Source organism: Engystomops pustulosus, chromosome 10 (genome assembly GCF_040894005.1).
Source record: "Engystomops pustulosus chromosome 10, aEngPut4.maternal, whole genome shotgun sequence".
In the NCBI taxonomy this organism is placed as follows: Eukaryota; Metazoa; Chordata; class Amphibia; order Anura; family Leptodactylidae; genus Engystomops; species Engystomops pustulosus.
Window position 1 is genome coordinate 33,075,163 of NC_092420.1, and position 26,981 is coordinate 33,102,143.

The 26,981-nt window shown below is 40.4% G+C and overlaps 1 protein-coding gene across 1 annotated transcript; it reads right to left on the minus strand.

The window, feature by feature from the left end:
* Window positions 1-25,467, minus strand: LOC140104209 (galanin receptor 2b-like). The gene is made up of 3 exons (XM_072127644.1): window positions 25,379-25,467; window positions 23,365-23,732; window positions 1-3,028 (listed from the first exon to the last, which is right to left on the minus strand). Exons 2-3 carry the CDS (start codon window positions 23,709-23,711, stop codon window positions 2,221-2,223), a joined length of 1,155 nt encoding a protein of 384 aa, XP_071983745.1. The 5' UTR covers window positions 23,712-23,732; window positions 25,379-25,467; the 3' UTR covers window positions 1-2,220.
* Between the last annotated feature and the right edge of the window lie 1,514 nt (window positions 25,468-26,981).

The window sequence follows — 26,981 nt, forward strand, 5'->3', positions numbered from 1 at the left end:
GTGTAACAATGTTCTCTGGATCAGGAGCATAAAATGAAAAAAATAGATGGTGATATTGGTTTAATGTACAGAATAGAGGCATTGATGGAAATAGAGATAGAAGAATCCACATGCAATATTATAATAGAAGCCCATGTGGTCAACACGGACAAGCTGTGCATTTTCCTATAGGGATCAGTTAACTCTGTCACAGATATGATCTAAAAAAAACTGCAATCATTTATTCTGTATGTGAACCATCACACCTACCAAGATCACAAAAAGAGAACTTTATCTATAGTGAGCATTTAACACATTCCCAAGGGAGAAAACCATTTTATAGTTTTATTTTGTAATCTGAAAGGAAGACTGCTATCTAAAGAGTTTTTTTTCGGTTAATTTTTTAGATTTTTTTAATAAGACCTATAGGTGGCACTCTAGACACCCTGAGAAAACAAGTTACTACTAATAATAGTAATAGTTAATTGTAGAGAGGTTTAGCTCTTGTAACAGCTCATCAGCAGGGGATTGATAGTTGGACCCCCACTAATCCACCATTGATGACCTATCCAAATAATTGCCCATCAATTTTAAGAAATTAGAATGGCATGCTGTTGTGGGGTTCACATTGTAAAGGATATACACAGAGGATTACACTTATACAGTTAGGTTAATAATGATATTGAAGATCTTAAAATAAACATGTGTAGTCGATAAGATATTTTTAGAAGAATTGTTAGGAAATTGGAAGCTTCAATATAGAAAAGTGTTCTTTACAGTCTAGACTATGGGACACTGTCACCATTTAGTTGTAATGGTAGATATATTGAGAGCATTCATCAAGAACTCCATTCTTACCTAATGACAAGTAGAATTGTGGGATATAACACAGTTAGCGATAAACGATGTATAATGGACAAAGAAAATTGTACAGCAATTGACCATTGATTCTTCTCTTTCTCTGCTTAGGTTTAACTTGAAGGATATGAGTTTTGTTATCAGTGTAAGCAACTACAGATTGGTGTTTATCCTCAGCAATGTTTTTGCCATATTCATGGCCTATTCATTGTAAAAAATCAGTAATATGACTGATATCAAAACTCCTTTAATTCAGGTTGAATTTTGGTAAGAAATCCTGTGACATGCTTAAAACCTGTATACACACGGGATGACAGCATTTCTACTGGGTGGCCATACACAGCATCCAACTTCTTCATTCAATATTGCAAAAATACTGTCACATGGAACATGCCTAATCAATGTGAAGGACAAAGAGAAATACATCTGAATGTACTATATGTTTAATTTAATTATAAGTCAATGATAAAACATCTTTGGATAAATCCATAGGAACATTTCATTTTGTGGTTACATTTTAATTAAAAATATACATTTAACTTGCTTTTGTTTCCATATATTTAACAAGACTTTAAATTGTATCAATGTCTTATATTTCTTAAAAATATATCTTACCTAGAGAATATAGTTTTATTTTTGACAGTAGAGCTTTTGACCGTATTGGCCTTTATATAAAGAAGTACAACTAATTGGAACACTAGCACCCGTGTTATTGACATTACTGTCAATACTCAGAGAGTGATTGAAGGATCCATTTGTAAGGATCGACTAAAGTTATGGACACAGCACAGTAATATATTCCTTTCCTCTGCTTAATGAATGTCATGGTTCAAGACACAATGGAAGTCATTCTGTGCGTGTTGCACAGAAACACCTTAAGCATGTTAGTTCGTTGACCTCAGTGTATTACTACGATGTTACAGCTCTTGGCGAACCACATTTACTCCACCGCCAGAAGACTTTATTCTCTTCTGTTGTTGTACTTCAAATACTTGTGGCTATTGAAAATATAGCAGCATTATACAGTACAGGACAAATATAGCAATTATACCTTCGCCCTATGAATAATAATCATAGTGCAGGCAGTAAAATGTAAAGCTTAAGGAAGGTTACTATAATTGTTTCCCCTAAATAGAATTTTCCGTCTATTAATACGGTAATTTATGAGCAGCAGGGCACCTTCTATTTGCAGGCATTGAAGTTTCTTTATTCAAATGATTTCACATGTATATCGAATTCAAGTCGCCTGAGGTACATTATAAAGTTGTAACAGCACCTGGAGAGCCTAGTAGTGAGGTTGTATGTTTTCTCTCTACATAAGCATTTGTTCATTGATGCTGCTTGTGATTTTATCAATGGATTCAATTATAGAGATTTCACTTGTCATGTTGCCTGTGTTGTAAAACCAACAGTCTTCGGCAACCGTGTTCCCCAACTTCCTCCGACCATCCTACGGCTAGAGGATTCTTCTGGGCTGCCAATCTCCATACCTTCTTCTCTAGCTGCTCTTCCACTTCGAGCTGTTTCCTCTTGGACTTGAGTAACCTCTGTATGTCCAGCATAGAAGCCAGCCACTGTATTTGCTGCCTGCACTGCATGGACTTTGTTACGTGCCCTCTTCTGAGTAAGCATACATGTAAACACTTGCTTGAACCTTTTTCGAAAGTGCTTGGAAATAAGAGCATAGACAATAGGATTGAGGCATGAGTTAGCATAGGACATACAATGGGACACAAGGCGGAAGGCATATGTAGCCCTGTTGAAGGGAAAGTGTCCAAACCAGAAGCACAGGATCACCAAGTGATGAGGCAGCCAGCAGATGCAAAAGAGCACAGCTACTATCACTATCATTTTGGTCACTTTGTGTTTTGCTTTTCGTGATTCAGATACAGTCTTTACTGGATCCACTGAAGTCCACAGAAAACAGATGGTCCTAGCATAGGACAATCCAAGTATAAGTACTGGTAGAAGGTACCCAAAAACAAAGGTTGATACATCCATGATCTTCCTCCTACGATCTTCCCAGTTGGGAATACAGATGGGCACTTCATTGTAGAGGATAATGTGATAGTAGCTAAGATAAGGGCCTGCAAAAAGTATTGAAAGGGCCCAGATAACGGCAATAGCTGCTAGGGCATTTCTAGCTGTACGCAGATCTCGAGATTTAAGTGGGTAACGGATGGCCAGATATCTGTAGTGAAAGAAAATTAGGGGAAAAGTCAGAAAGATCAGTGAGAACTTATTTAAATATAGACAGTAAACTAATTCCACATAAGGTGAGTATGGTTAAACATTGCTTAAAATATTAAAATGTGTGACCCTGGTGGCACATATGACAAAGCAACTGCAATAAGGCTCAACCCCATTCAACAAGGGGTCACAATAAAATAAGAAAAGAATATACCAAGATGACCAGCTCTCCAAAAAGCTGAAATTCACAAGATTATATCCTATATTGACTATCTTCAGCCAAATATTGTTCACGTGGTTGATTGCAGTCTACCATAGGTTTTGTTAGCATTTCTTGATTTTATACTGTTTTGGTTTCATTAATTTGAGTTCTTGTCCCAACTTTAAGCTTAGGGTAGACCTATTTGTTCCAAGTACATATTTTTGTGTGATTTGGATAGTGTGCCAACCAACCCTATCATATACAGAAAACAAAAATATCTAGATGTTTATACATGTATGTATAAAAGACATGTGAAGAATGATTTATCATTCTTCACTTTTGTATAGACTACTGTCACACCACATTTATTAAATTGAGTTTGAGTAACTTTGTTTACGCCCGATTTATGACATGCAACTTTTTGCAAGTTTTGGTGCTAATCTGCTGAAGTCCCCTCCTGGTATAGGAAATACTGAGGAACATTGGTTGTGCAAACATTTTAGACTTTTGTGTGACATTCCAGCAAAAATAGCTGCAAACACACTGTAGTCCTTAACACTTCAAATTTATGAAGCATTCAAAGCCACTATGATAATTCTGATGTGTAAAACTGCTAAAAAAGTCTAAAAACTGGTGCATGAATCCTCCTAATGATAAATATCTCTTTTTAAGTATGTGACAATATACATTTTTATTGCAAGTATAACCTTATCCTGACAAAGCACATAAATGTAATGGACCAAGGCTAAACCCACATCTATGTCAGACCAATAAAAAGTTCCAGCAAATGATGAACATCGAGCAGAAACCAAATGGATCCCATTATGGTGGATGCCAATTACGGGTAAAGTTGGTGTGATTTTCAGAATGGGGCTTGGGTTGTTGTTGTTGTTCTGCTTTTATAACAATGGAAGGCTCTTTATAGAAATGAATATAGCTTAAGGCTTTATAGGCCAGTGTGAGTTATTTCTATATATAGCACAAGATGCACTTCATTATAGATACTTAGCACGTAGAGATCCCTCGCTCTTACATATTCATTTGCAGATAAGTAATGGGCAGTATTTAATTGCTGCGGTTATTAGGTAAATGTAGAAGGATTATACATTGCAGGACTAATGGAGTAATTATGAGGTCACCTCTGAATGAGTCCTAGTAGCAACAGAAAGACTGAATATTTTTCACAAGCCATTCATTGTATTCATTGTGTTATTTCAAATACACTTTCTATGTCTATGTCTAAGTGCTGGATCACAGCAACATAAAATCTAATGGCCCATGTCAAATGTATTATTAATTCTATCAACCATCAATAGTTTCAACCACCAAAATGAGAACCATTAAGCCTCCTTACTTATTTGTTCATTTTAGTAATTATAAACGTAATTGTCCCTTACAGGGGTGTAAGTATTCCGAATATACAGACATATATGTGCGCTAGAACCTCAGATCAGTGGCTTTGCATCAATTTTATCATCAGTTGTGTTGATGGGCTGCAGTTCACATCACAACTAAGGGACACATAATATAGGAGGGGATTGGTATAAACCCTGCCCATCCCTCAGCTATACAGCAGGTCCTGCACACATGAACTAGTGCACAGGAGCGGGACAAGCAAGGTCCTCTTCATGGCCCTCCACACCCACTTGGAGTGGAGCAGGTTTGAGGGGATAAATGGTTGAAATTCTTGACCATGCACAAAGAATTATCACCAGAAAACCAGACACGATATCAGATATCTTTGTTTGATTTGTCATCTGTGATTGAAAGTACAACCCTAAGCAAAGGTCTCTGTTAACAGATGAGAACAGATCTTCATCCTGATTAGCAGGGACAAAAATAGTTAAAAATATTAGAAAATTAAAAATCACCAAAATATTGTCTTTTTCCCCATAAGCAATAAAATAGTAGGTAAAATAACTTAATTGAAACACAGATTTAACGTATATCGCTGCATTTGTAACTACCTTAGCTAGAGAATATTGGGGGTCATTTACTAAGGGGCCGAATCTTGTTTTTCCAGCGGGTTACCCGATTTTCCCTGAATTTCCCCAAGGTTTTGGCGCACGCGATCGGATCGGCGCCGGCATGCACGCGATGGAAATCAGGGGGGCGTGGCCATACGAAAACCAGATGGACTCGGAAAAACCGCCGAATTAAAAAAAAAACAATTGTCGCTTGACACGCGCTTACCTGCACCCGGCCTGGCTTGGTGAACTTCAGTGCACTCCGATGAACTTCAGCACAGCAGCGACACCTAGTGGACATCAGGGGAACTACCTTAGTGAATCGCCGGAAGACCCGAATCCTCCACACAGAACCGCGAATGGACTGGGTAAGTAAATCTGCCCCATTATGTTACAGTCTGTCCCCTACTTAAGAACACTCAACTTACATATGACCCCTAGTTACAAACGGACCTCTGGATATTGGTAATTTTTGGAATTTAGTCCTATGCTTCAATAAACAGCTATAACAGTTATCAAATGTGTCTGTAATGAAGCTTTAGTGTTAATTGTTTATTGATTCAACATTTTTAAAATCCAATTGTCACAGAGACCAAAAAAGTTCTGTCTGGGATTACAATGATAAAATATATAGTTCCGACTTACATACAAATTCAACTTAAGAACAAACCTACAGACCTTATCTTGTATGTAACCCAGGGACTGCCTGTATTATAACATGTACTATAAAGGGCATGAAAAGAAAGTATCTGCCATTTTATTGTTACCTGCCTGTGCTAATTGTGCTAAGTGGTACAAATTGGATCAGGTTTCAGGCTTCTCTGCTTATTGCCCCACCCAGGGCTCTTAGGCTGGGTGCATTGTTTGACAGCTGCCTTTTAGAGACAGTTCCTTATCTTGTCTTTGTATCTCTATATATTATTGTGTGCGATTTTTGTTATTTTTCTGTTAAAACTCAATAAAATTTAAATATGAAAAAAAGTTTTCACTTTCCCCTAGCAGGGTCTCTTAAGGTCCATTGGCAGATTCCTTATCAGGGTGGTTTATCTACTGTAGACAAACCCATGTTTGGTTTGCCACCACTTACACAGTTTGCCAAGTCTGGTAGGTCCTCTGTATTATGCAATGTAATTTCCTCTTCTTAATGGATATGGAATAAAGACAAAGCTTTTAGCAGATTGAAGTGCCAGTTATAGCTTTCTTTTTCCTTGGATTGTATATGGGCCTTCTGACAAGCCTCTTTGATGACCCGTACACCAGACTACACAGAAGAATCCACTTCTCTACCTTCACCGGTCCACGTGAGTGAGCGGCTTGCTCAAAAAATTTCTTGCAAGTCTGGTTGTGGTTGTCCTGTTTTCTTGACAGGTTCTTGACAGAATAACCAGCCTTACTTCTGTGAAGGCCAAGGAATCTGTAATAAGCCGGGTACAGAGTTTGGCTCAGGTGGTTCAGAAACTGGCTGAATGTGTGCAGCAGCAGGAACAGCGCCTTCCTTTAATCTGAGCTCAGTCTGTGTTTGAACGTAAAGTTAAGCTACCATATCTCTTCAGTGGAGGCAGAAAACTTTTCCCTTTAAAAGAGGAAGGCAGGCTTATTTCGCCTTAGGCACCAGCCTTCTGTTAGTGATGCCCAGAGATTGGGATTGTCAGATGCTATTAAAAATCTGTTAGTGGGGCATCCTGAGCCTAAACAGGCAATGTCTTTGGCAGTCAGAGTAGACAGACATTATAGAGAACATAAGCATGAACATGTTACTGCTTTACCTATTTCTTCTTTTCTCCTGTCTTCTACTGCTTCTTCTACTATGTAAAGAGACTCTTGTGAATACTAAAGAACCCATTCAAATAGTAGTGGATGAGCCTATGCAGATTGTTATGTTATCTCAGCAACACAGCGATCTGCTTAAGTGGAACCCCCTGTCATTATACTGTCATTTTATCCAGTCATGTCCTACTAGACTTCTGGTGAAGAAGCATCAGCACCTAGGTCAAAGCTTTTAGAGACCGAGTGCCCAAACTACAACCAAGACCCACTAATTTATCTCAAGTGCCAACACAGAAATGTAATTAGTGATTTATACTCCCTGCTCTGTCACAACTTTCATTCATATCAGCACCCTGAGAAAATAGAAGAAATTTGGATGATTATTGTAGATTCCCTCCAGGTTCCAATAAACAGGAAGAATTGTCAGGGCCGGAGCAGGAGCTACAATGATAATCCAGATCTGTCCACACCCTCCCACTCCTCTAGTAGTCCCAGGTAGAACTGTCACTTTAAAATATCTCTGTGCACAGCAAGTCCTGGGCTGTCTGGGACTGCAGGAAGATACCTGGAGTCCTCTCTGGTGATGGCCTGGGTGCCCACAGAAAGCGCTCTGAGTGCCACCTCTGGCACCCGTGCCTTTGGTTTGCCACCATTGACCTAGGTAATAATTAAGAAGGTCACTTAGGTTTCCAGGTATTTCCGTAACCTCAGGTAAGATCACCTGTTGTTGGTTCCTTGAATGAGAATAAAGTGTCTGACAACACCATTGTTGACTCTCTGGGCCAAAGACATCAGTTTTGGTTAACGTGATTTGAAAAATTTTGATACTGTAAAATCACCTGATCCCTTTCCTGTCCAGTATAAGCCATGGACACATGTATCTATTAATTTTGTCACAAATCTGCTTCCTTCTCAGGGAGTGACAGTAATCTGGGTGGTTGTTGACCTCATCTCTAAAATGCGTAATTTCTTTCCGCTAGTTGCCTAATGCAAAGGAATTGGTTACTCTTTTGACAATGTTCTTAAACTGCATGGGGTACCTGAATCAGTTATTTTCAATAAAGGGGTACAATTTGTATGTGAGTTTCTGGAGTGAGTTCTTTAATAAGTTGGGGATACAACTGTCTGTAACACCGTCCTGTCACCCTGAGACTGTTGGCAATTGAAAACCAGACGGTTTGGGGGTTTAGCAATATATCAGGAACTTTATATCTGATTGCCAGGAACAAGGGGGGAGAAGTTAGCTGTCGCTGAGTTTGTATACAATCATCACATTTTCCCATATACAGCCATGTCCCTATATTTATGCAGTTATGAGTTTGATCCCCCTTTTTCTTGTATGTCTACTGATCTTTCCAGTAACCCGCAGGAAGGTGCCATTGTGACCAAGGTATGATCTAGACACAAGGTATGATGTAGACACAAGCCCGCAAAAGACACAGACTTCATTTGCAGTGAGCCAAATAGGCCATCTGTAATTGAGGATCCAATGGCCCCTCCTACAGTGGGGATACTCTTCTGTGCTTGTAGCCACTCCCAGGGCTGCTTGGCTGGGAGAGTTGATTGACAGCTGCCTTTCAGTGTCAGTTCTCCTAGCTGAGCTGGGTGTGTGTTCTTCTGGAAAGCTGGGTGGTGTCATCAGAACCTGTGTGCTAGTAACAGCTGTGACATCTGTCCAGCTACTCCTTATATATGTGCCCAGTTATAATTGCAGGTTACTGGTTATTGCATTACTGTATTCTTGTCTATTGCTATTGCTTTGCTATTCCGTGTATCCGACCTCTGCATTGTTTATTCAACCACTCTCTCACTATACCATTCTGTGCCTCACCGCCATCTTGGATTTGACCCGATTCTGTCTGACTTGGTTTATCTGTCTATTATCTGCTGTTTGTCTCTCAGTGTCTTGTTCATCCTGGTGTGACCAGTGGTTTGTCTCTGACTTTGGTTACCTGTCCACATTACCATCCTGTAGCTGCCGGACTAAGCAAGTTTTCCCTTTCACCTAGCAGGGACTTTCAAGTTCTATTAGAAGGTTCCTTATAGAACTCGTTTTAGGGTGGTTTATCAGCTGTAGGCAGGGCCCTAGTCTACAGGGACGTCACTGCATCAGTTTGTCATTACTTACCCTTTCTGATAGTTTGTCTTAAAAACCCAAAAAGGTTTTCTTAAAGGGGTTGTCCCAAGTTCATAAGTTGTCCCTTTTCCACAAGATATGTGATAACAAAGTGATCAATGAGGGTCCAACTGCTGGGACCACCACTTATTATGAGAGCAAGACCCCTGCAATCTGGATATTAGGGATACTGTTCTCATTAATGGATGGAGGGGGTGACCGAACATGCCCCCTTTCTCTCCTATTCTACGGTCTGCAAGCTTCCTCCATCATAACCACTCCCATAGGAGTGATTTTAGGGTATTTTAGATGTATCTGTGCATTCCTCCAACCAATGATATGGGATTGGCTATGACATAGGGGATGTACTGCACCACCTTCTCCATAACCCGGAAGCCGTCAGTACACAGGACACCACAAGAACTCACAAGAACTGCTGCCCAGAGGTCGACCGTGTCTCCCTGTGGTGAACACCAAACTTTAGCAGGGTATGTATAATATGGGATGCTCTGTTAGGGTCTAATACTTACCTTGTTAAAGTTTGGTATAAGTGGCCAACCCCTTTAAAAACATACCTACAGAACCTATCGTGTATATAACCTGTGGACTCTCTGTGAGACGGAGGAGCAGGAGATATGGATAACCTATGAACCATTTAATTAGAGGTACATCATAAAGATCAGACACAAGAAACAGAACATAAACATATGCAGCAGCCATACATTGTCAGTATATAAGAAACACACATCATACATAAATGTTACAAATTTAGATGTATAATAATTGGAGCTCTGTGTTGAGACTTTCCTAAATGTTACTTCTTTCAGACACTGTAAGCCGAGTGAATAGAGCCTTACACCTATTGTACAACGGTCTAAGCCACTTTCATTCTTAATGCCTCAAAACATTTTCCAGAATCCAAATAACATTTTTCAGAAGCCTGGATAAGCCACGCACTAGTATTACCTCCCGGCTGCTGACATCTTTATGTTCTAGGAAAACATTTCAGGGTCATGTACTAACAAATTGCCATCATTTTCTGTTTTAACACAACCATCTACTTGATGTCCTGTCAGATTTACAGGAGCTTTGATAAGAGTGACATTTTGTAAAATGTTGCTTTACCCATGGTGACCTATTCAAAAAGTTTTGTTGGCATTTAATGTACATGAAACTTTATGAAATGTTGTACAGTAAATGGCCTTTTGTAAATGAGACATTTTTCAAGTATAGGTCACACAACTGAGAAAATTATTCCCTGATATTGTCTCAAAAAAAATAAAGCTTATTCATTATGTGGCAAAAGTTTCTACTTAAAGTTTGCAAAGTTTGCAAACCTGCATGAATTCCCCATGATTAGTGTTCAGAAAGTCCGAAACGCAAAGTTCAGGTCTGTACCAAACATTGGAAGTTCTGGCCCCAAACCCAGACATATACTTCAGTCAGTTCCAGGGCCGGCGCTATGGGTAGGCAAAGGTGGCAATTGCCCAGGGCCCCCTGAAAGAGGAGAATATCTTCTTTCAAATGAATCTTGAATTGTGTTTCTAGGTGCTATGGATCCAGAGATATTCAGGTTTAAAGTGAGAATATCAGGTGCCATTTTTATATATAAAAATCACTCCCAACGGCAGTTCAACAGTTAATATCTCCATTTTCCTGACACTTAGAAACACAAAAAATTTAGATTCATATAAAAGAGGAGACTCTCTTCTTTCATAGGAAAAAAGAAGTGATGTTCTATGTGTCACAGAGCCAGAGATACAGCCCCCTGAAGTGTAGCCCCCTCCAGATTCTTAGCCATCAGGCTGCAGGGAGAATTTGCTGCACACAGGAGCTGCTGCACCTCACAGATAATGGAAATATTCACTTTATATGTTACTACATTTTGAGAAGGGATAATATCACCTAATATTCATGTTTTTAACCCTTCTCCATCCAGAACTATCTGAGAACACATTTTCTCTCTTATTCCCTTTTACTTTGTGATAGTTTTTTTTTGTTGGGAAAATTGACTGATAGGATGAACATTCGATCCTCTTCGCCTGATGTCGCTATTATATATTATACACCGTGACCCAGAACATGTCCATAAAGCTATATGTAACACCAAAAACACACACATGTTCTGGAATAAAGTTTGTATTTCTCACCATCCTCCATTATTTACACCGATGTTATGCCGTTCTCACTCATATTCTTATGAAGCGCGGAGGGTTCTGTTATTGTGCAGCTAATACAATGGCGCAAATCTAAACATGACTTTATTATCTCATTAGCTTGGTTTATTGATATATAGTTATTTATTTGGGTGACCATTGTGTAAGGAACATACAATGATACTGTATATCTGTGTGAATTTTCTGCAGTTCCCTTTGCTGCATATTTTGATGAATATACACATGTGGGGTCTGTATGATCCCCTCACAACTTACTGTTTTAGGAAAGTAGATTTTCTTTATATTAGTATCTGGATTTGTACATATTTTAGAGGAAATTTTGAATGTTAATTGCCAAATGCATGGCCTTGTTCTCTGCTTTTAAAATTTTATAGGTTTTATGGCGCCTTTACTTTTTATTCTGTTTTATTGATATATTTTGCAGGTTGTGACTGTGTAAAAATTTCTAGCTGAAAAAAGATATCTAGTTATTACAGTTTTAGTGATATTATGTGGATTTATTTATGTGCACATATCAATGTGGGGCATTTGTGAACTCTACACATGTCCATCTATTACATTTAGGAGATGTGAAGGTAAATATTTTCTGTTTGAAGCACATTTGTTGCCATCAAAAGTATTTTTTTGTAAAATGTTTCAGTTCGAATCAAAGTTGCATGAAAGTGCCTTTGTCTATAAACTCTTTGATGCAATTTTGAAAATGGGGCAAGTGTCTGCTTTCAGAAAATATCAGTCCCTCTCCCCAATGGGCCTCACAGTCTAATCAACCTACCAGTAATTTTTTGGAGTGTGGGAGGAAACCGGAGGACCCGGAGGAAACCCATGCAGACACAGAGAGAACATAAAAACTCTTTGCAGATGTTGACCAGCACTGCAAGGCTGTAGTGCTAACCACTGAGCCACCATGCTGCCCATCAATCTCCTTATCATCTATCTATCTCCTAAAATTCTCCAAAATTACAGTTTGTTTTACCATACTGGGCGGGGGGGGGGGGGAGGGGGTCTCTTACTGACTGTGACTGGTCATAAAATAGTTTTATTTTGGGGCCCCACTTTTAGTTTTGCCCAGGGCCCCACTTTGTCTAGAACCGGCCCTGGTCAGTTCATGCCCAGGTCCAGCTTAACACTGCCAGTGATAACACCTGCGAGCAGTGCTGGCACCGATTGTGGGTGTCATGTATTTAAATGCCGCTTGCAAAGCCGACAGTGGTATTTAATTTAACATGGGGCATGCATGCCAGCTCTTACCAGCCTCACAAATCCTTCCCAATATGGAGGCATACATAATAGTGCCATTTAAATAGATAATATCCACAATTGGTGCCAGCACAATGTGTGTTACAGTTTGAGGTGTTTGGGTTTTGGGTTTGGTACCCAGACCCGAACACGGAGTGGAATTTAATAGGGTTCACTAATGCCTACTTATGATACTTTCAATGTCAACAAAAGGTTGAAAGATGCAAGGTAAACAAGCAGCATATTGACATTCTGTAGATATAACCCCTTCCTGGCGCGTGTTGTAATAGTACGGTGCCCATCGGGTGTGGGTGCATAGCCGGCCAGCTAGCACCAATCGTAGGTGTTATCCCGTCGATTGCCAGTGGCAAAGCTGTCAACGGCTTCAAATAGATCATAGTACATGAGTGCCTCTTAACATTAGCGTGCACATATCTGACCACATAAAAAATAACAGCATGCCTGTGCACGGACTTCTACTTCTCTCCATATAAGTTAGATATAAGTTTGGTGTACATTTTGCTAATGTTAGAAGGCTAAAGGACCTGCGATGATGTCACCCTGGTCACATGACATTACTGCAGCATGGGGATTAGCTGCTGTATTTAGCCCGAGAAGGCCACATCTACCTCAACTTGCTATTAGCATCCTTGCATATCAGATAAAATTATATAGTTCGATATATATGGGAAACTGAGGGGAACAATGTTTTAGCTAAAAGAAGGGTGTCAATTAGTTATGAGGGCTCTATGGGAACCTGCTACCAGCTGTATTTGTGAAAAAGGTGGTGACAAGTTCCCTGTAAATTGGGGCTATTGAAAAATTAAACTCAACTTGCAAACAACAAGCTGTCATGCAACTAAGATGATGACAATATAAAAAGTTATAGCTTTTGGAAGTTGAGGATGGAAAATGATAAAATGTGTCAGTCAAGTTCTAATGGCACAGACAAAGATTTCTGGATTTCGTTGCTTTTAATAATCATCCCCTATACAACCGCTGGAACTTTAACAAGATAACTGGGGGTTCTAGCTGCCCCACGTGAATGGAGGAGTGATGTGTACTCTTCCTTACCATTCCCTCCATTTTTGTGGGACAATGACTCTCTCCACTAGTCCCTTAGAGTGTATAGAGAAGTGGCCAAGCATGAGCATCAGCTCAACGAATTCTCAATTCTATTTTTTTTAATTTTCTCATCCTAATTCTCAGTCACAGATGAATATCCTTGAGCTCTCTGTATAAGGATCTCACTGCCAGGAGAAGAAATAACAAATAAGTCTGAAAGCATCTTCCACAATCTACATTATATTCTAATATGCATCACATGGAATATAAAAGTATCAGCACCGTGATTTCTAATCCCAGGGCAGCTGTACACTTTCTCATACAATCCTTTGAACTATTCATTGTTAGCATTACTGTGTCCCCAATCCTGACTGAGAGAGGGATCTGGATGTACTGTATTTACAATCTCCTGAGGCATCCAAGCCTGGAGGTTCTAATGCGTTCTGTAAATCTACAAAGATACCTAAACCCCATACGGAGTATCTGTAGACATGCCAGCTTTTGAGCTTTAGCTGTGTTACTGAACACCAGTAGCAGAGTATAATGTCCTAGAGGTGCCAAGAAAAGACTTTCTTCTAATAAAAGAAAATTAAAGAAATCGGGATTGTTCAACTTGAAAAGAAATGCCTTAGAAATGATGTGATTTACATGTATATATAGATATATGTGTGGTCACTACTAGAGATGAGCGAGCACTAAAATGCTCGGGTGCTCGTTATTCGAGACAAACTTTTCTCGATGCTCGAGTGCTCGTCTCGAATAACGAGCCCCATTGAAGTCAATGGGAGACTCAAGCATTTTTCAAGGGGACCAAGGGTCTGCACAGGGAAGCTTGGCCAAACACCTTGAAACCTCAGAAAATGATGGAAACACCACGGAAATGGACAGGAAACAGCAGGGGCAGCATGCATGGATGCCTCTGAGGCTGCTTATTCGCACCATTATGCCAAAATTATGGGCAACAGCATGGCCATTACAGAGTGACCGAATGAGGCTAGATAGCATCTAAAACATCCAATAATTGACCCTGACACTATAGGGGACGGCATGCAGAGGCAGCGGCAGCAGCGGCAGGCTAGAGAGTGTCATGGCGACATACCCCAAATGGACTCAGGCTTCAAACCAATGGGTGGCAGAGAAAACCAAAGGAGGTGAGCAAGAAGCGCTGAAATGATTTCCTATGTGAACAAAAGGTTGACGGTATATTTAGTCGTTAACACATCATGGTGGCAACATAGTGACCAAGTTCCATAACGTATCTGCAGAAACCCCTGAAAAATGAGCCTGACCCAGCTCGTTTGATAAGGGGACGACATGTGGAGGCAGCCATGGAGACGACTTCCATGATAAAGAGTGACAGTATGGGGCATCCATATTGCGCTGCTATGATTGAAGCTTCAGGTCTCCAGCATGGCGGCGACAGATGCGGCAAGTTCCATTATGTATCTGGTGAAACACCTGAAAATTCTGCCTGACACAGCTCGTTTGATAAGGGGATGATGTGCTGTATATCCTCTCGCGCTCCAGCGTCTGGGGTATAGAGAGTTGAAAGTTGCGCATGGAGACATTGGTGGACGGTGTGGAGGATCGTGGAGGTGAAATGGACAGGAAACAGCAGGGGCAGTATGCATGGATGCCTCTGAGGCTGCCAAATCTTGGGATGGAGCTGGCGTTCTGCTGCCAGGCGAGCTTTCGCCTGTCCAAGCCCCTGTCTCTCGGCTACTCCCCACCCAAAATGGGCCTGGGGGCCAGAAGCGTTTACTTTGAAAAAATTACTGTTCTTATAAGTAATTGGCTTGGTTATGGCGGGTGAGGGGAATTTAAACAGATGCACAAGAAGCACTGAAATAATATCGGTAAATGATAAAAGTTTGCCAGTATATTTTGTGGATAACACAGCAGGGTGGCGACAAAGTTAACAAGTTTGATGTGGAAGCCATGAAAACAACCCAAAATTCTGCCTGACAGAGCTCGTTTGCTAAGGGGACGATGTATTGAGGCAGCTATATGGACGACTTTGGGAGGCAGCTATGGAGATGATGTGTGGAGGTAGCAATGGAGACAACGTGTGGAGACAGCTCTAAAGACGACGTGTGGAGGCTGCTTGGAGACAATTAAATTTGGATAGTTCTGCATGTGGCAGTACAAAAAAGTTTTCAAACCAGAAAAATTAAATAGATTGAGTGCCTGTATGTGGCACTCCCAAAAATTGTTTAAAACAGAGGACCGGGTAGGTGGCCCTCCAGAAAAATTAAATACATAGAGTACTATAGCTAGAGCCAGTTGGCCCTGGCAAAAAATAGCCAGTTTCCTCTGCTTTAGTGTACAAAGAGGAGGAGAAGGAGGAAAATGAGGAGGAGGAGTGCATACATTATTCAGGTTGAGCTTCTTTCACCTAGTGGAGAATGGAAAAACCTGAGAAATCCAAGCTTTATTCATCTTGATAAGCATCAGCCTGTCAGCGCTGTCAGTCGACAGGCGTGTACGCTTATCGGTGATGATGCCACCAGCTGCACTGAAAACCCGCTCAGACAACATGCTAGCGGCAGGGCAGGCAAGAACCTCCAAGGCGTACAGCGCCAGTTCGTGCCACATGTCCAGCTCACCTCCGTCTCAGAAGCATTGTGTTCACCCGGCCTATCAACCGAGCTTCGGTCTGTCACCTCATCATCCTCCGATCCCTCAGTCTGCTCCCCCCTCGGACTTCCTGCCCTGACAACAACTTCACCACTGTCTGACAACCTGGGCATCGGAAAAGAGCTCAGCAGCAACCAGACAAGTGGTTTGTGACTGTGGGAAGGGTCCAGAAAACAGTTCCTCAGAGTATGCCGGTTCAAATGCCAAATTTTCCCTGGAGGGGGCAGACTGGGGGGAAGGAGGCTGAGGTGGAGGAGCTGGAGGAGTGCTGATTTCAGTGACATGGGTGGACTGCGTGGAAGACTGACTGGTGGACAAATGGCTAGAAGCATTTTCCGCAATCCACGACATCACCTGTTCGTACTGTTCTGGCCTCAACAGTGCTCTTCCACGAGTCCCAGTAACTTGAGACATGATGAACCTAGGGAGTGTAGCTCTGCGGCATTCCCCTGCTCCCTCGTCAGCAGGTGGTGTCTCACCCCGCCCAGGACCACGGCCTCTGACCCCTGCAGTAGTTGGATGCCCACGCCCTCGTCCTCTACCCCTAGCTCTCGGGTTCAACATTTTCAAATTTCAAGTGTAAACTGTACATTTTTTTGTGTTTTTTTGTGTTTTTTTTAATGTTTTTTTGTGTTTTTGTTTTTTTAACAAAACAATGCTATCCTATTGCTATGGCTAGTTTCTAACCTACACTGACAGCACACAACAGGATTTTGTGCTGTGCCTGATGACTTTTAGTTTTGAAAAAAAAAAAAAGAAAAGAAAAAGCAGACTGTGCTTAATTCAATCAAACCCCTAATAAATTGTCCCGCTTAGGTGTTTGAGATGGATATGTGTGTCGCGCTATTGTAGCGCTAAGAAGGCCTGTTGGTTTCTCTTATGGCTAGTTTCTAGCCTACACTGACAGCACACAACTGCATTTTGTGCTGTGCCTGATGACTTTGAGTTATAAAAAAAAAGGAAAGTAAAAAAAAAAGAAAAAGCAGACTGTGCCTAATTCAAACAAACCACTAATAAATTGTCCCACTTAGGTGTTTGAGATGGATATGTGTGTCACTAAGAGCTAAATAGAATTTTCGCAAGTCTCCTTGCAAATTCGTCACAATATGGTACTAGCTGCACTACTAGTGCCAGCAAGGCCAGCCACAAGCAAATAAAAAAATATATATATCACGCTATTGTAGCACTAAGAAAGCCGGTTGGGTTCTCGTATGGCTAGTTTCTAGCCTACACTGACAGCACACAACTGCATTTTGTGCTGTGCCTGATGATTTTGAGTTATAAAAAAAAAGAAAAGTAAAAAAAAAAAAGAAAAAGCAGACTGTGCCTAATTCAATCAAACCCCTAATAAATTGTCCCACTTAGGTGTTTGAGATGGTGTTTGAGATGGTGTCACTAAGAGCTAAATAGAACGTTCACAAGTCTCCCTGCAAATTCGTCACAATATGGTACTAGCTGCACTACTAGTGCCAGCAAGGCCGGCCACAAGCAAATAATATATATATATATATATATATATATATATATATATATATATATATATATCATGCTATTGTAGCACTAAGAAAGCCGGTTGGGTTCTCGTATGGCTAGTTTCTAGCCTACACTGACAGCACACAACTGGATTTTGTGCTGTGCCTGATGGCTTTGAGTTATAAAAAAAAAGAAAAGTAAAAAAAAAAGAAAAAGCAGACTGTGCCTAATTCAAACAAACCATTAATAAATTGTCCCACTTAGGTGTTTGAGATGGATATGTGTGTCACTAAGAGCTAAATAGAATGTTTGCAAGTCTCCCTGCAAATTCGTCACAATATGGTACTAGCTGCACTACTAGTGCCAGCAAGGCCAGCCACAAGCAAATAAAAAAATATATATATCACGCTATTGTAGCACTAAGAAAGCCAGTTGGGTTCTCGTATGGCTAGTTTCTAGCCTACACTGACAGCACACAACTGCATTTTGTGCTGTGCCTGATGATTTTGAGTTATAAAAAAAAAGAAAAGTAAAAAAAAAAAGAAAAAGCAGACTGTGCCTAATTCAATCAAACCCCTAATAAATTGTCCCACTTAGGTGTTTGAGATGGTGTTTGAGATGGTGTCACTAAGAGCTAAATAGAACGTTCACAAGTCTCCCTGCAAATTCGTCACAATATGGTACTAGCTGCACTACTCGTGCCAGCAAGGCCAGCCACAAGCAAATAATATATATATATATATATATATATATATATATCATGCTATTGTAGCACTAAGAAAGCCGGTTGGGTTCTCGTATGGCTAGTTTCTAGCCTACACTGACAGCACACAACTGGATTTTGTCCTGTGCCTGATGACTTTAAGTTATATAAAAAAAGAAAAGTAAAAAAAAGAAAGAAAAAGCAGACTGTGCCTAATTCAATCAAACCCCTAATAAATTGTCCCACTTAGGTGTTTGAGATGGATATGTGTGTCACTAAGAGCTAAATAGAATGTTCGCAAGTCTCCCTGCAAATTCGTCAAAATATGGTACTAGCTGCACTACTAGTGCCAGCAAGGCCAGCCACAAGCAAATAAAAAAAATATATATATAGTCTAGTCTATTCCAGGGTCACCTGATCAGGCCAGCCAACCACTGCTATCGACGTGTAAGTGTACCATGTCATGCTGGGTGGAGTGCAGAGTCTCCTGGCTTGTGATTGGCTCTGTTTCTGGCCGCCAAAAATCAAAACGGCGGGAGATGCCATATTCTCGAGCTGGCGAAATATTTGTCTGATCAACGAGCAGTTTCGAGTACGCTAATGCTTGAACGAGCATCAAGCTCGGACGAGTGTGTTCGCTCATCTCTAGTCACTACAAATAACAAGAACAGAGTAAATACATTGCAGATGGGGAAAAGGAGATTTAGATATCTATATAGTTAAAGGGGTTATCCGGTTTTAAAAAAATTTCTTATGGCCGGGCTGGGGAGGGCTATTTAAACACAATAAACATGTACTTACCTCCTCCGGTGCTGCCGATGTCCCGCGCCGCGGCCGGTCTTCTCTGTGCGCCGGTTTCATTACAAGTCCGGAAGCTCCCATGCGCACCATCTCCCAGCGCTTAAAATGCTGAGAGATAGGGACGGATGGGAGGAGCCGTCCACATCGCGGACCGGAAGCTCCCTGTGCGCGGCTTCCGTGCCCCTGTAAACAAACAGGGGCACGGATCGAAGGGACCGCGGCGCGGGACATCAGCGGCGCCGGAGGAGGTAAGTCCATGTTTATTATGTTTAACTAGTCCTCCCCAGCCCGGCCATAAAAAAATTTTTAAACCCGGATAACCCCTTTAAGGTATTATGAATACTGGTCACGGGTCTTTTATGTTTTGGTGAATGGGTAATTTAGGGATTGTTCTAATTGTAATGCTTGGAGTCAGTAGGGATTTTTCTCCCTTTGTGCCAAAACTGGTGTCTATCTGAAAATAATTTTTCACCTTTTTTGGTATCAACCCTGTAGAACAGGTTGGAGATGGTGAACACATGTAATTTTTTCCTTAAAGAGTAACTGTAAAGGTTTTTTTCACAAATCAAAAGCTCTTGGGATGTAAAACAACTTTGCCTATTATCTTTGCAACCTTAATCCAGCAGTTTCTTTGATATAACCCTCAGATTACCTTAGTGCTGCAGGAGCTCCTTCCTCTGACTGTGCTGATAAGCCCTGTGAGTCCCTAGCTCATTTATCTGTCAGTTTCATGGGAGATGAGGGTCTGCTACTCCCTGCTCACAGAGGAGGAGGTCATGTGACAGAGCTCTCTCTGTGTATGTAGCCAAGCTTTATGTGTTCAGAACTGTGGATAAAGATTTCTCCTGCGCAGAATAGTGAGGTACAAGACCTCCCTGTTCCCTATCAGTCCCTCCATCCCACTCTGTGATTCTACAGAACTTTCTATGTCTCTCTCTTCATGCTGCTCCCCTCCCCCACCTTGTCATCGGCACTTGCACTGTGCAGATAAACTATAAACCATTAGTGCTCACACAGCACAGGCTATACACTTCATGTTACTGATTTCTACCACTTATTACATGTTCCCTGCTCCTCCATGTGATGGAAGCTGCCAGACTGGTCACCATATACATCCTGTATGTGCACTGTGCAATATTCATTGGATTTACTTGTGGGAAACTAAATGGATTTAATGCTAAATTACTTTGAGACAGAAAACAAGGCATCATGGGATCTCTGGGCAAGCTAACTGGCCTCAGCTTGACGGCATAGACAGACAGAAATTAGTCTCCGCCCACTTCACGTCTAGGGAAAAAGATTTTTGTCAAGCACTTTCAGTCCAGATCATTCCAGATCAGTTTTGCTCTGGCGGGGGAAGAAATTCCGGAGTGATATAGTTTCCTATGGGATTCATTCTTTCAAAGTCAGAATCAGTTTTGAGCTATATAGCACCTGACGATTTACTGGAGTCAGATTGGTACATCCATCTCATCCAAAGATAGCCAGCTGTGCCAGATAGAAGCTGTCTGACTTTACTCTGTGTCTGCTGTTGACTATCTGTGATTCCCCTGCTACAACTGTCATTTGCGCATTAAGTACGGTATGAGCTTGGAAGGGGAAACATTTTTCTGAAACTTGCAATATTGTGCCAATTTACCTGCAGAGAAGAAGGTTTATGGTCTGTTACCTACTGCTTTGTTGGATCATGTGCCATTAAAGGGGTTTTCTCATGAAGTTCTCAAATTTTAATCCCCTAGTAATGTTTACACAAATAAAATAATTTTTAACACCTTTGCAATTTTAGTCAGTGTTAGTCTATGTTTGGCCATATCACTCCCTAGGCAGGTCAGTGTAAGAATCTAGAGTTTGGGGACGGAGACTTTCTAAGCAGATGCTTCATGATACCTCTGTGTTATGAGATGCTGTGTGCTTACTATGGGATTTACTTACCCCGTCCATTCGCAATCCAGCGGCTCGTTTTGTGCGGTGGATTCGGGTCCGCCCGGGATTCACTAAGGCAGTTCCTCCGACGTCCACCAGGTGCTATAATTCCAGTAGAATATATATATAATGAAGGGATGTTTTGTATGTGTGGAGTGTGAGGTCAGTTGTGTTGTGAGGGGTATATATTATTTAGGAGCGCAGTGTTGTTATCCTGGAGACTTTATATTGTAAGTGACTGTGGTATTTTTAGGGACGCTGGGTGGAAATGTGCTGCATGGAGCTGAAGATATCTGGCCGTGAATTCAACAGTGATATGTCATGGATTGGAGAACCCGGAATAAAGTCCTCCTGATGGAAGAGATTCTCATCTATAAGGTTCTAGATGTCAAAAATGCCTCTCAGATCCTGTAGCCAATCACACAGTGTCAGTGCGCTGTCTGTGGGGTTGTTAATTGTAAGTAAAGTTTAAGGATTTACTTAACAGAGAGTGGTCAGGAGTGGGGGGCAGCATTTTAATATTCGCCTCAGGCAGCAAATATGCTAGAATCGGCCCTGTTAACAGATGTGTGAAATTGAGAGCTGAGCTCTGATTGGTTTTCATAGGCAACTTGAACAGCTCTGCTCTCAGACACCTCTGATTAATCCCCCCCCCCCCACTGAGAAGACAGTACATCCTAATTAGGCTATCCACAGGCACTCATTGGAGGGGAAGCTGTCCATAATCCTGTATGAGTGGGGTTAGATGGACTCTTGGGGGAGCATTTATTAATGTGGGCTCAGGGCTGCACAAGAAACGTGCTATAATTTTCAATGGGTTGTAAGTGTGTGGCGCAAGGGAATAATGATTAGGCGCACGAACAAAAAAGATTAGAAATGTCTCCCCATTCCTGAAGGTGAAATAGAACTCCTTAGACAAGCTTTTAGCTGCTTTAATTTTGCGCCAAAAACTGTGCCACAAAAGGAGTCGGAAAAATAGAAGCACCAGATAAGTAACTGATTCACAAACGGCACCAGAATTGTGTGCCCAAATAAAGAACAAGTAGTGCATGTTGGAAAACCACCAAAATAGTGGCGCCGACACTTCATAAATGAGGCGCAAGAGGCACAGGAAGGGAAAAAAATTTCCGCCAGTTTTTGGTTTGAAAGACTGTAATAAATCCCCCCTTACTGTCTCTCCTAGAAGTCCTGTCAGCCCACAGCTGCTTCATCATATAATACACTAATTAGAATTAGACATTAAATGTTTCCAAACCAGACGTACCTCAATAGTAGCCAGTCTGTAATTGGCAGTGTATCAGTTATTAGAAGCAGAGATGAATTCAAGTTCTTTTGTCTTACTCCATGGCATTGAACTATTTATTGCAATATTCTATATAAACTGTGCTATAAAATACATTCATGTTTTATAATACAAAAGAGCATTGTGACATACACAGCAATTCAGATCTGAACATTGATGGATAGTGGAACTACACAGGAAACAGGAATTTAATAGGGCTATGGAAATCTATGTGATATGCTTGGAGGGGTGAGCTGATGACAGTCTCTGTTCCATAGAGACTTTTTATCGGAAATCAAATGAGCACAAAGGTACCTGATTAGTAAATGTATTCATGGTGATGTATCACCTCTGGGAAGGAGCGGAGGAGGGGCAACAAGAAAAAGAAGAGAACGGGAACGAATAGAGCAACTAAAGAAAAGAATGTAACTGGAGAAGGAAATGGGAAGATGTTGTATACTTGTAAGTTGATGTGGATGGCTTATTTAAAGGGAATCTCTCGCCATGATCCATTCACTTAAGATTATAATTCATGACAACACAGACGCCAAAGTTGTAATTTCTATTACTGAACTCATTGTAATCCTCCACAGTACACAGTAAGCTGGGAGGCAGGATATATCTCTATACACTAATATAATATCTAGTAATTTTCTGTACTGTTTCTTAGAGCTTGGGAGTCCAAGGGATATGTGACAATGCAGATCTTACTATAGGCAAATTCAGATATAATAATTACATATTTGAAGTCTGTGTCTTCACATATCTATACATTACAGCTCATGGTGATAGACTCACTAATAGTTGATAAAAGTCATTTGGTAACCATACATAGCCATCCATGATTGGAGAATCAATGAGTATCAATGAGAGAGTGAGGTAGTGAGAGTAGGGGTGCACTTAGATGAAGGGGACAGAAAGTCATGATTTTGGGAAACAGAGAAATTATAACAATCTGGGCAATAATTGGAATTGACTTTTTCTTTACCTGTCAACTGAGACGGCAGCCAAAGTGAAGCTGCTGGCATACATAGAAAGATAGATGGAGAAGTGAACAGCTTTGCAAAGGAATGCCCCAAATAACCATCCGTCCAAGGTGTATATAGTTGCTTGAAATGGGACACATAGTAGTATAAAGCACAAGTCAGCTACCCCAAGGTTTAGAATGAAGAGGTTTGTGGTGTTGTACTTGGTCTGGCCATTTCTCAGCAGCACTACCAAAACTAAACCATTCCCCACTGTGCCCAGAGCAAATATCAAGGAAAATACGACGGGGACGATGATTCCCCCAGGTGGCAATTCTGTTGAGGTTGATCCGTTCCATGCTTGAGACATTGCTATGACTCATTTACCACCCTATGGAGAACACAGGAAAAAATAAATAAATGAAAGCAGAAAAAGATAGGGGGTCATTTATCTTATCTCTGGCTATCATGGCTAGTTGCTTTTGCCTGTATTTTTTCCTTCTGCTACTGTGTTCAATTATCAATCTCACTTCTTCCTTGTGATAAATGTTTTTTTTTTTCAGATCTCTTTTTGAAACATTTGTTACAAATGTCTCAAAAATGTCTTGCAAATGTCTCAAGTCACTTTTCTAAGTTTTCCTCAAGTATGGTTCCATCTGGAGTTTTTGGGGCCAAAAAAATGGCGCAAATTTTACACAATTTGAAATAATAAATTACATTTGTGTAAATGACATTAGCACATCTGGAATAGAAGATAAATGTGACTTACTGACAAAAAACAAATGCCCCTAAAAAGTCGCAAAAATTGTAACGTGCCAAATAATGTCCCAAAAAAGACAGCAAAATCAGGAAGAAAAATAAGGAGAAATGACCCCCAAAGTATCTATCAATCGTGATTTTGTCCTATTGATGTAAATTCATTTCCATGAGTAAATATGAAATGAGACTTGCATGCCTCCTAAACATTTGGCTTCAAAATTTAGAGATAGGTAGCTTAAGACAACCAGCTCCCATAAGCAAAATGTAACATGTTTTTTTGGAAAATTAAACTTATAAAGAATTATTAACAGTGATGGAAAAATGTATAATCAGGAATTTCCTTGTATATTACTCTTATTAGTTATTATATCTCAATGCCTAAAGAAAGCATATACATATAAAACATTTTATATATACTACATGCATATAGCAGTATAGTTTCACACACAAAGTACAACTCATTGGATCTAACTACATTCCTATCAAAAGATAACGCATGAGGATATCACTGTAATAAACCCAACCTTGCTGCACTGACACATTCATCACATTGTATCTATCATGTACAGCCAGTGGTAGGGTTACTATATCTTCCATATAAGTGTACATTATCATGTTAATATGTGTATCATACACATATCATAACTAAATGTGTAGCATAACCTATTATAAAGGAACTTCACATTACACTTTATAATTCAAACATTTCCTCCACACCATTTCTTCCATAATCCTCACAGGACTGTATAACATACGTCTTTCTGACTATAAGAACAATCACCAGTGGGTTAATTATTGGGTAACATGTATTGCTATGGGAGATATCACAGCTACATTATAGGTATGTATATTTAAGAGACACTCTTGCCTACTTTAACTGAGAACATACATATATAAATATGTGTAATACACATACACGCACACACATATATAGATATATATATATACACACACACACATATATAGATATATATACACACACACATATATATATATAGATATATCTTAATGTATCTCACTTCTTGGTTTGCTGCTACCATTTGTGTATGTAAATCTATCATGTCTCTCCCTGATACACAGATGTGCACCCCTGCAATCCTCCTTGATAATGCGATTTGTGCATAAGCACCTGCATGCAGACACAATATCCATGTAAACGAGCCGGTGTGGAAGAATTTGTTCTCTAGTGGGCATAGGGCCAGGTGTGTTGTCGTGTGGCAACAGAATGTTCCATCGTCTCAAATGTTTATATATATACAAAAGATTTTCCTTTCTTACCTTCTGTCTAAGCTGCTGTACTTGTTTCATCTCCCTCTTTCTCTATTGAGCTCTCTTCTGCACCCTCCTCCTCTCACACTCATTCTATCCCTCCCTCTTTCAGTCTCTTTTCCCCTCTCTTCTTTTTAGAACCAGCTGTATTACAGTAGCTCATTCAGAATGTCTCATTCAATCGCATTTCTAAACTGTATGACGGTACTTTTTTTCTGCATTGTCTATAGGTTATTTACATGTATTCAGAATTTAATGTAGAGTACTTCTAGGTTTTTGTAATGAAAATTTGTTACCTTGTACCTCCCACTATGTTGTCTCTTCATCAGCCATGTATATACTATACATCAGCCATGTATATACTATTATATACCATACAATATTTTGTAATTCCGCAAGTTTTAAGCTAATAAATCGTGTTTTTAACCGCATCCGAAGTCACCCAGCGCCGTGCAAAACACTCATCACTATTATAGTATATAATAGTATATACATGGCTGATGAAGAGACAACATAGAGGGGCTCATTTACTAAGGGTCCGAATTGCGCACTTTAATCGGGTTTCCCGCCGGTTTCTGATTTGCACCGAATTGCCCAGGGATTTTGGCGCACGCGATCGGATTTTGGTGCATCGGCGCCGGCCTTCACGCGACAGAAATCGGGGGCGTGGCCATCGGACAACCTGACAGATTCGGAAAAACTGCGGAATTTAAAAAATTATTTGTATCACAAGATCAGCACGTACATGGATCGGGAAAAAGCAGGTGAATCCCGGCAGACCCGATTCCTCGTCGGAGAACGCGCCGCTGGATTGCGACTGGACTGGGTAAGTAAATATGCCCCAGTGGGTTAAATAAAACATCAATAGATATTTTTATTTTTAACATAGAACAAAGTATAGATCCCAAAATTGGCTATTAAGCAAGGGGTACCTAATTCTTTGCTTAGGGTTAACAATTGTTAGATTTTTAGCTCTATAGTGAGATGAGTTCACCCTCTGTTTTTGTCATCAAAATATAGACATTCGAAGAAAAATAACAAAGAATAATATTGCAAAATGAAAAGAAACGAAGGTTCCCTGGTACAGTGTGATGGATCACTGTCATCATCAGGGAAGAAACTAAATTCCTTATGCAGATTTAACTTTTTCATGCCTCCTTTACAGACCTCCAGAGTCTCAAAGGGGTTGTCCAGACTTAAAGAAAAATGTATAGCAGGCCTGGAGGGGTCTATAAAAACAATAATCAGGCATGCAGGATTAGTTGGACAAACAGGGGCACAAGGCACCAAGGTAAGTATAAGATTTTTATTGTTTTTATCGCCTCTCCCAGGCTTGCTATGCATTTTTTTTCCAAAGCATGGGCAACCTCTTTAAAGGCTATGTATGCTCAAATGGGGAGCCTGGGAAAGAAATATGCAAATCAGTATTCCAAGGAGGGAAAAAGAAAACTATGACTCACCTTTACATCTTTACAGAGTCTTAAACGGCAAGGATTCTATGGATTACATTGGAAACGTATACACTCATTTGTAGTGAGATTCACGTAGTGTTGGCTGCAGGCAAACATAATTTTATTATATGTGTGTCATTTGTCTTTAGAGAGCGAATTTG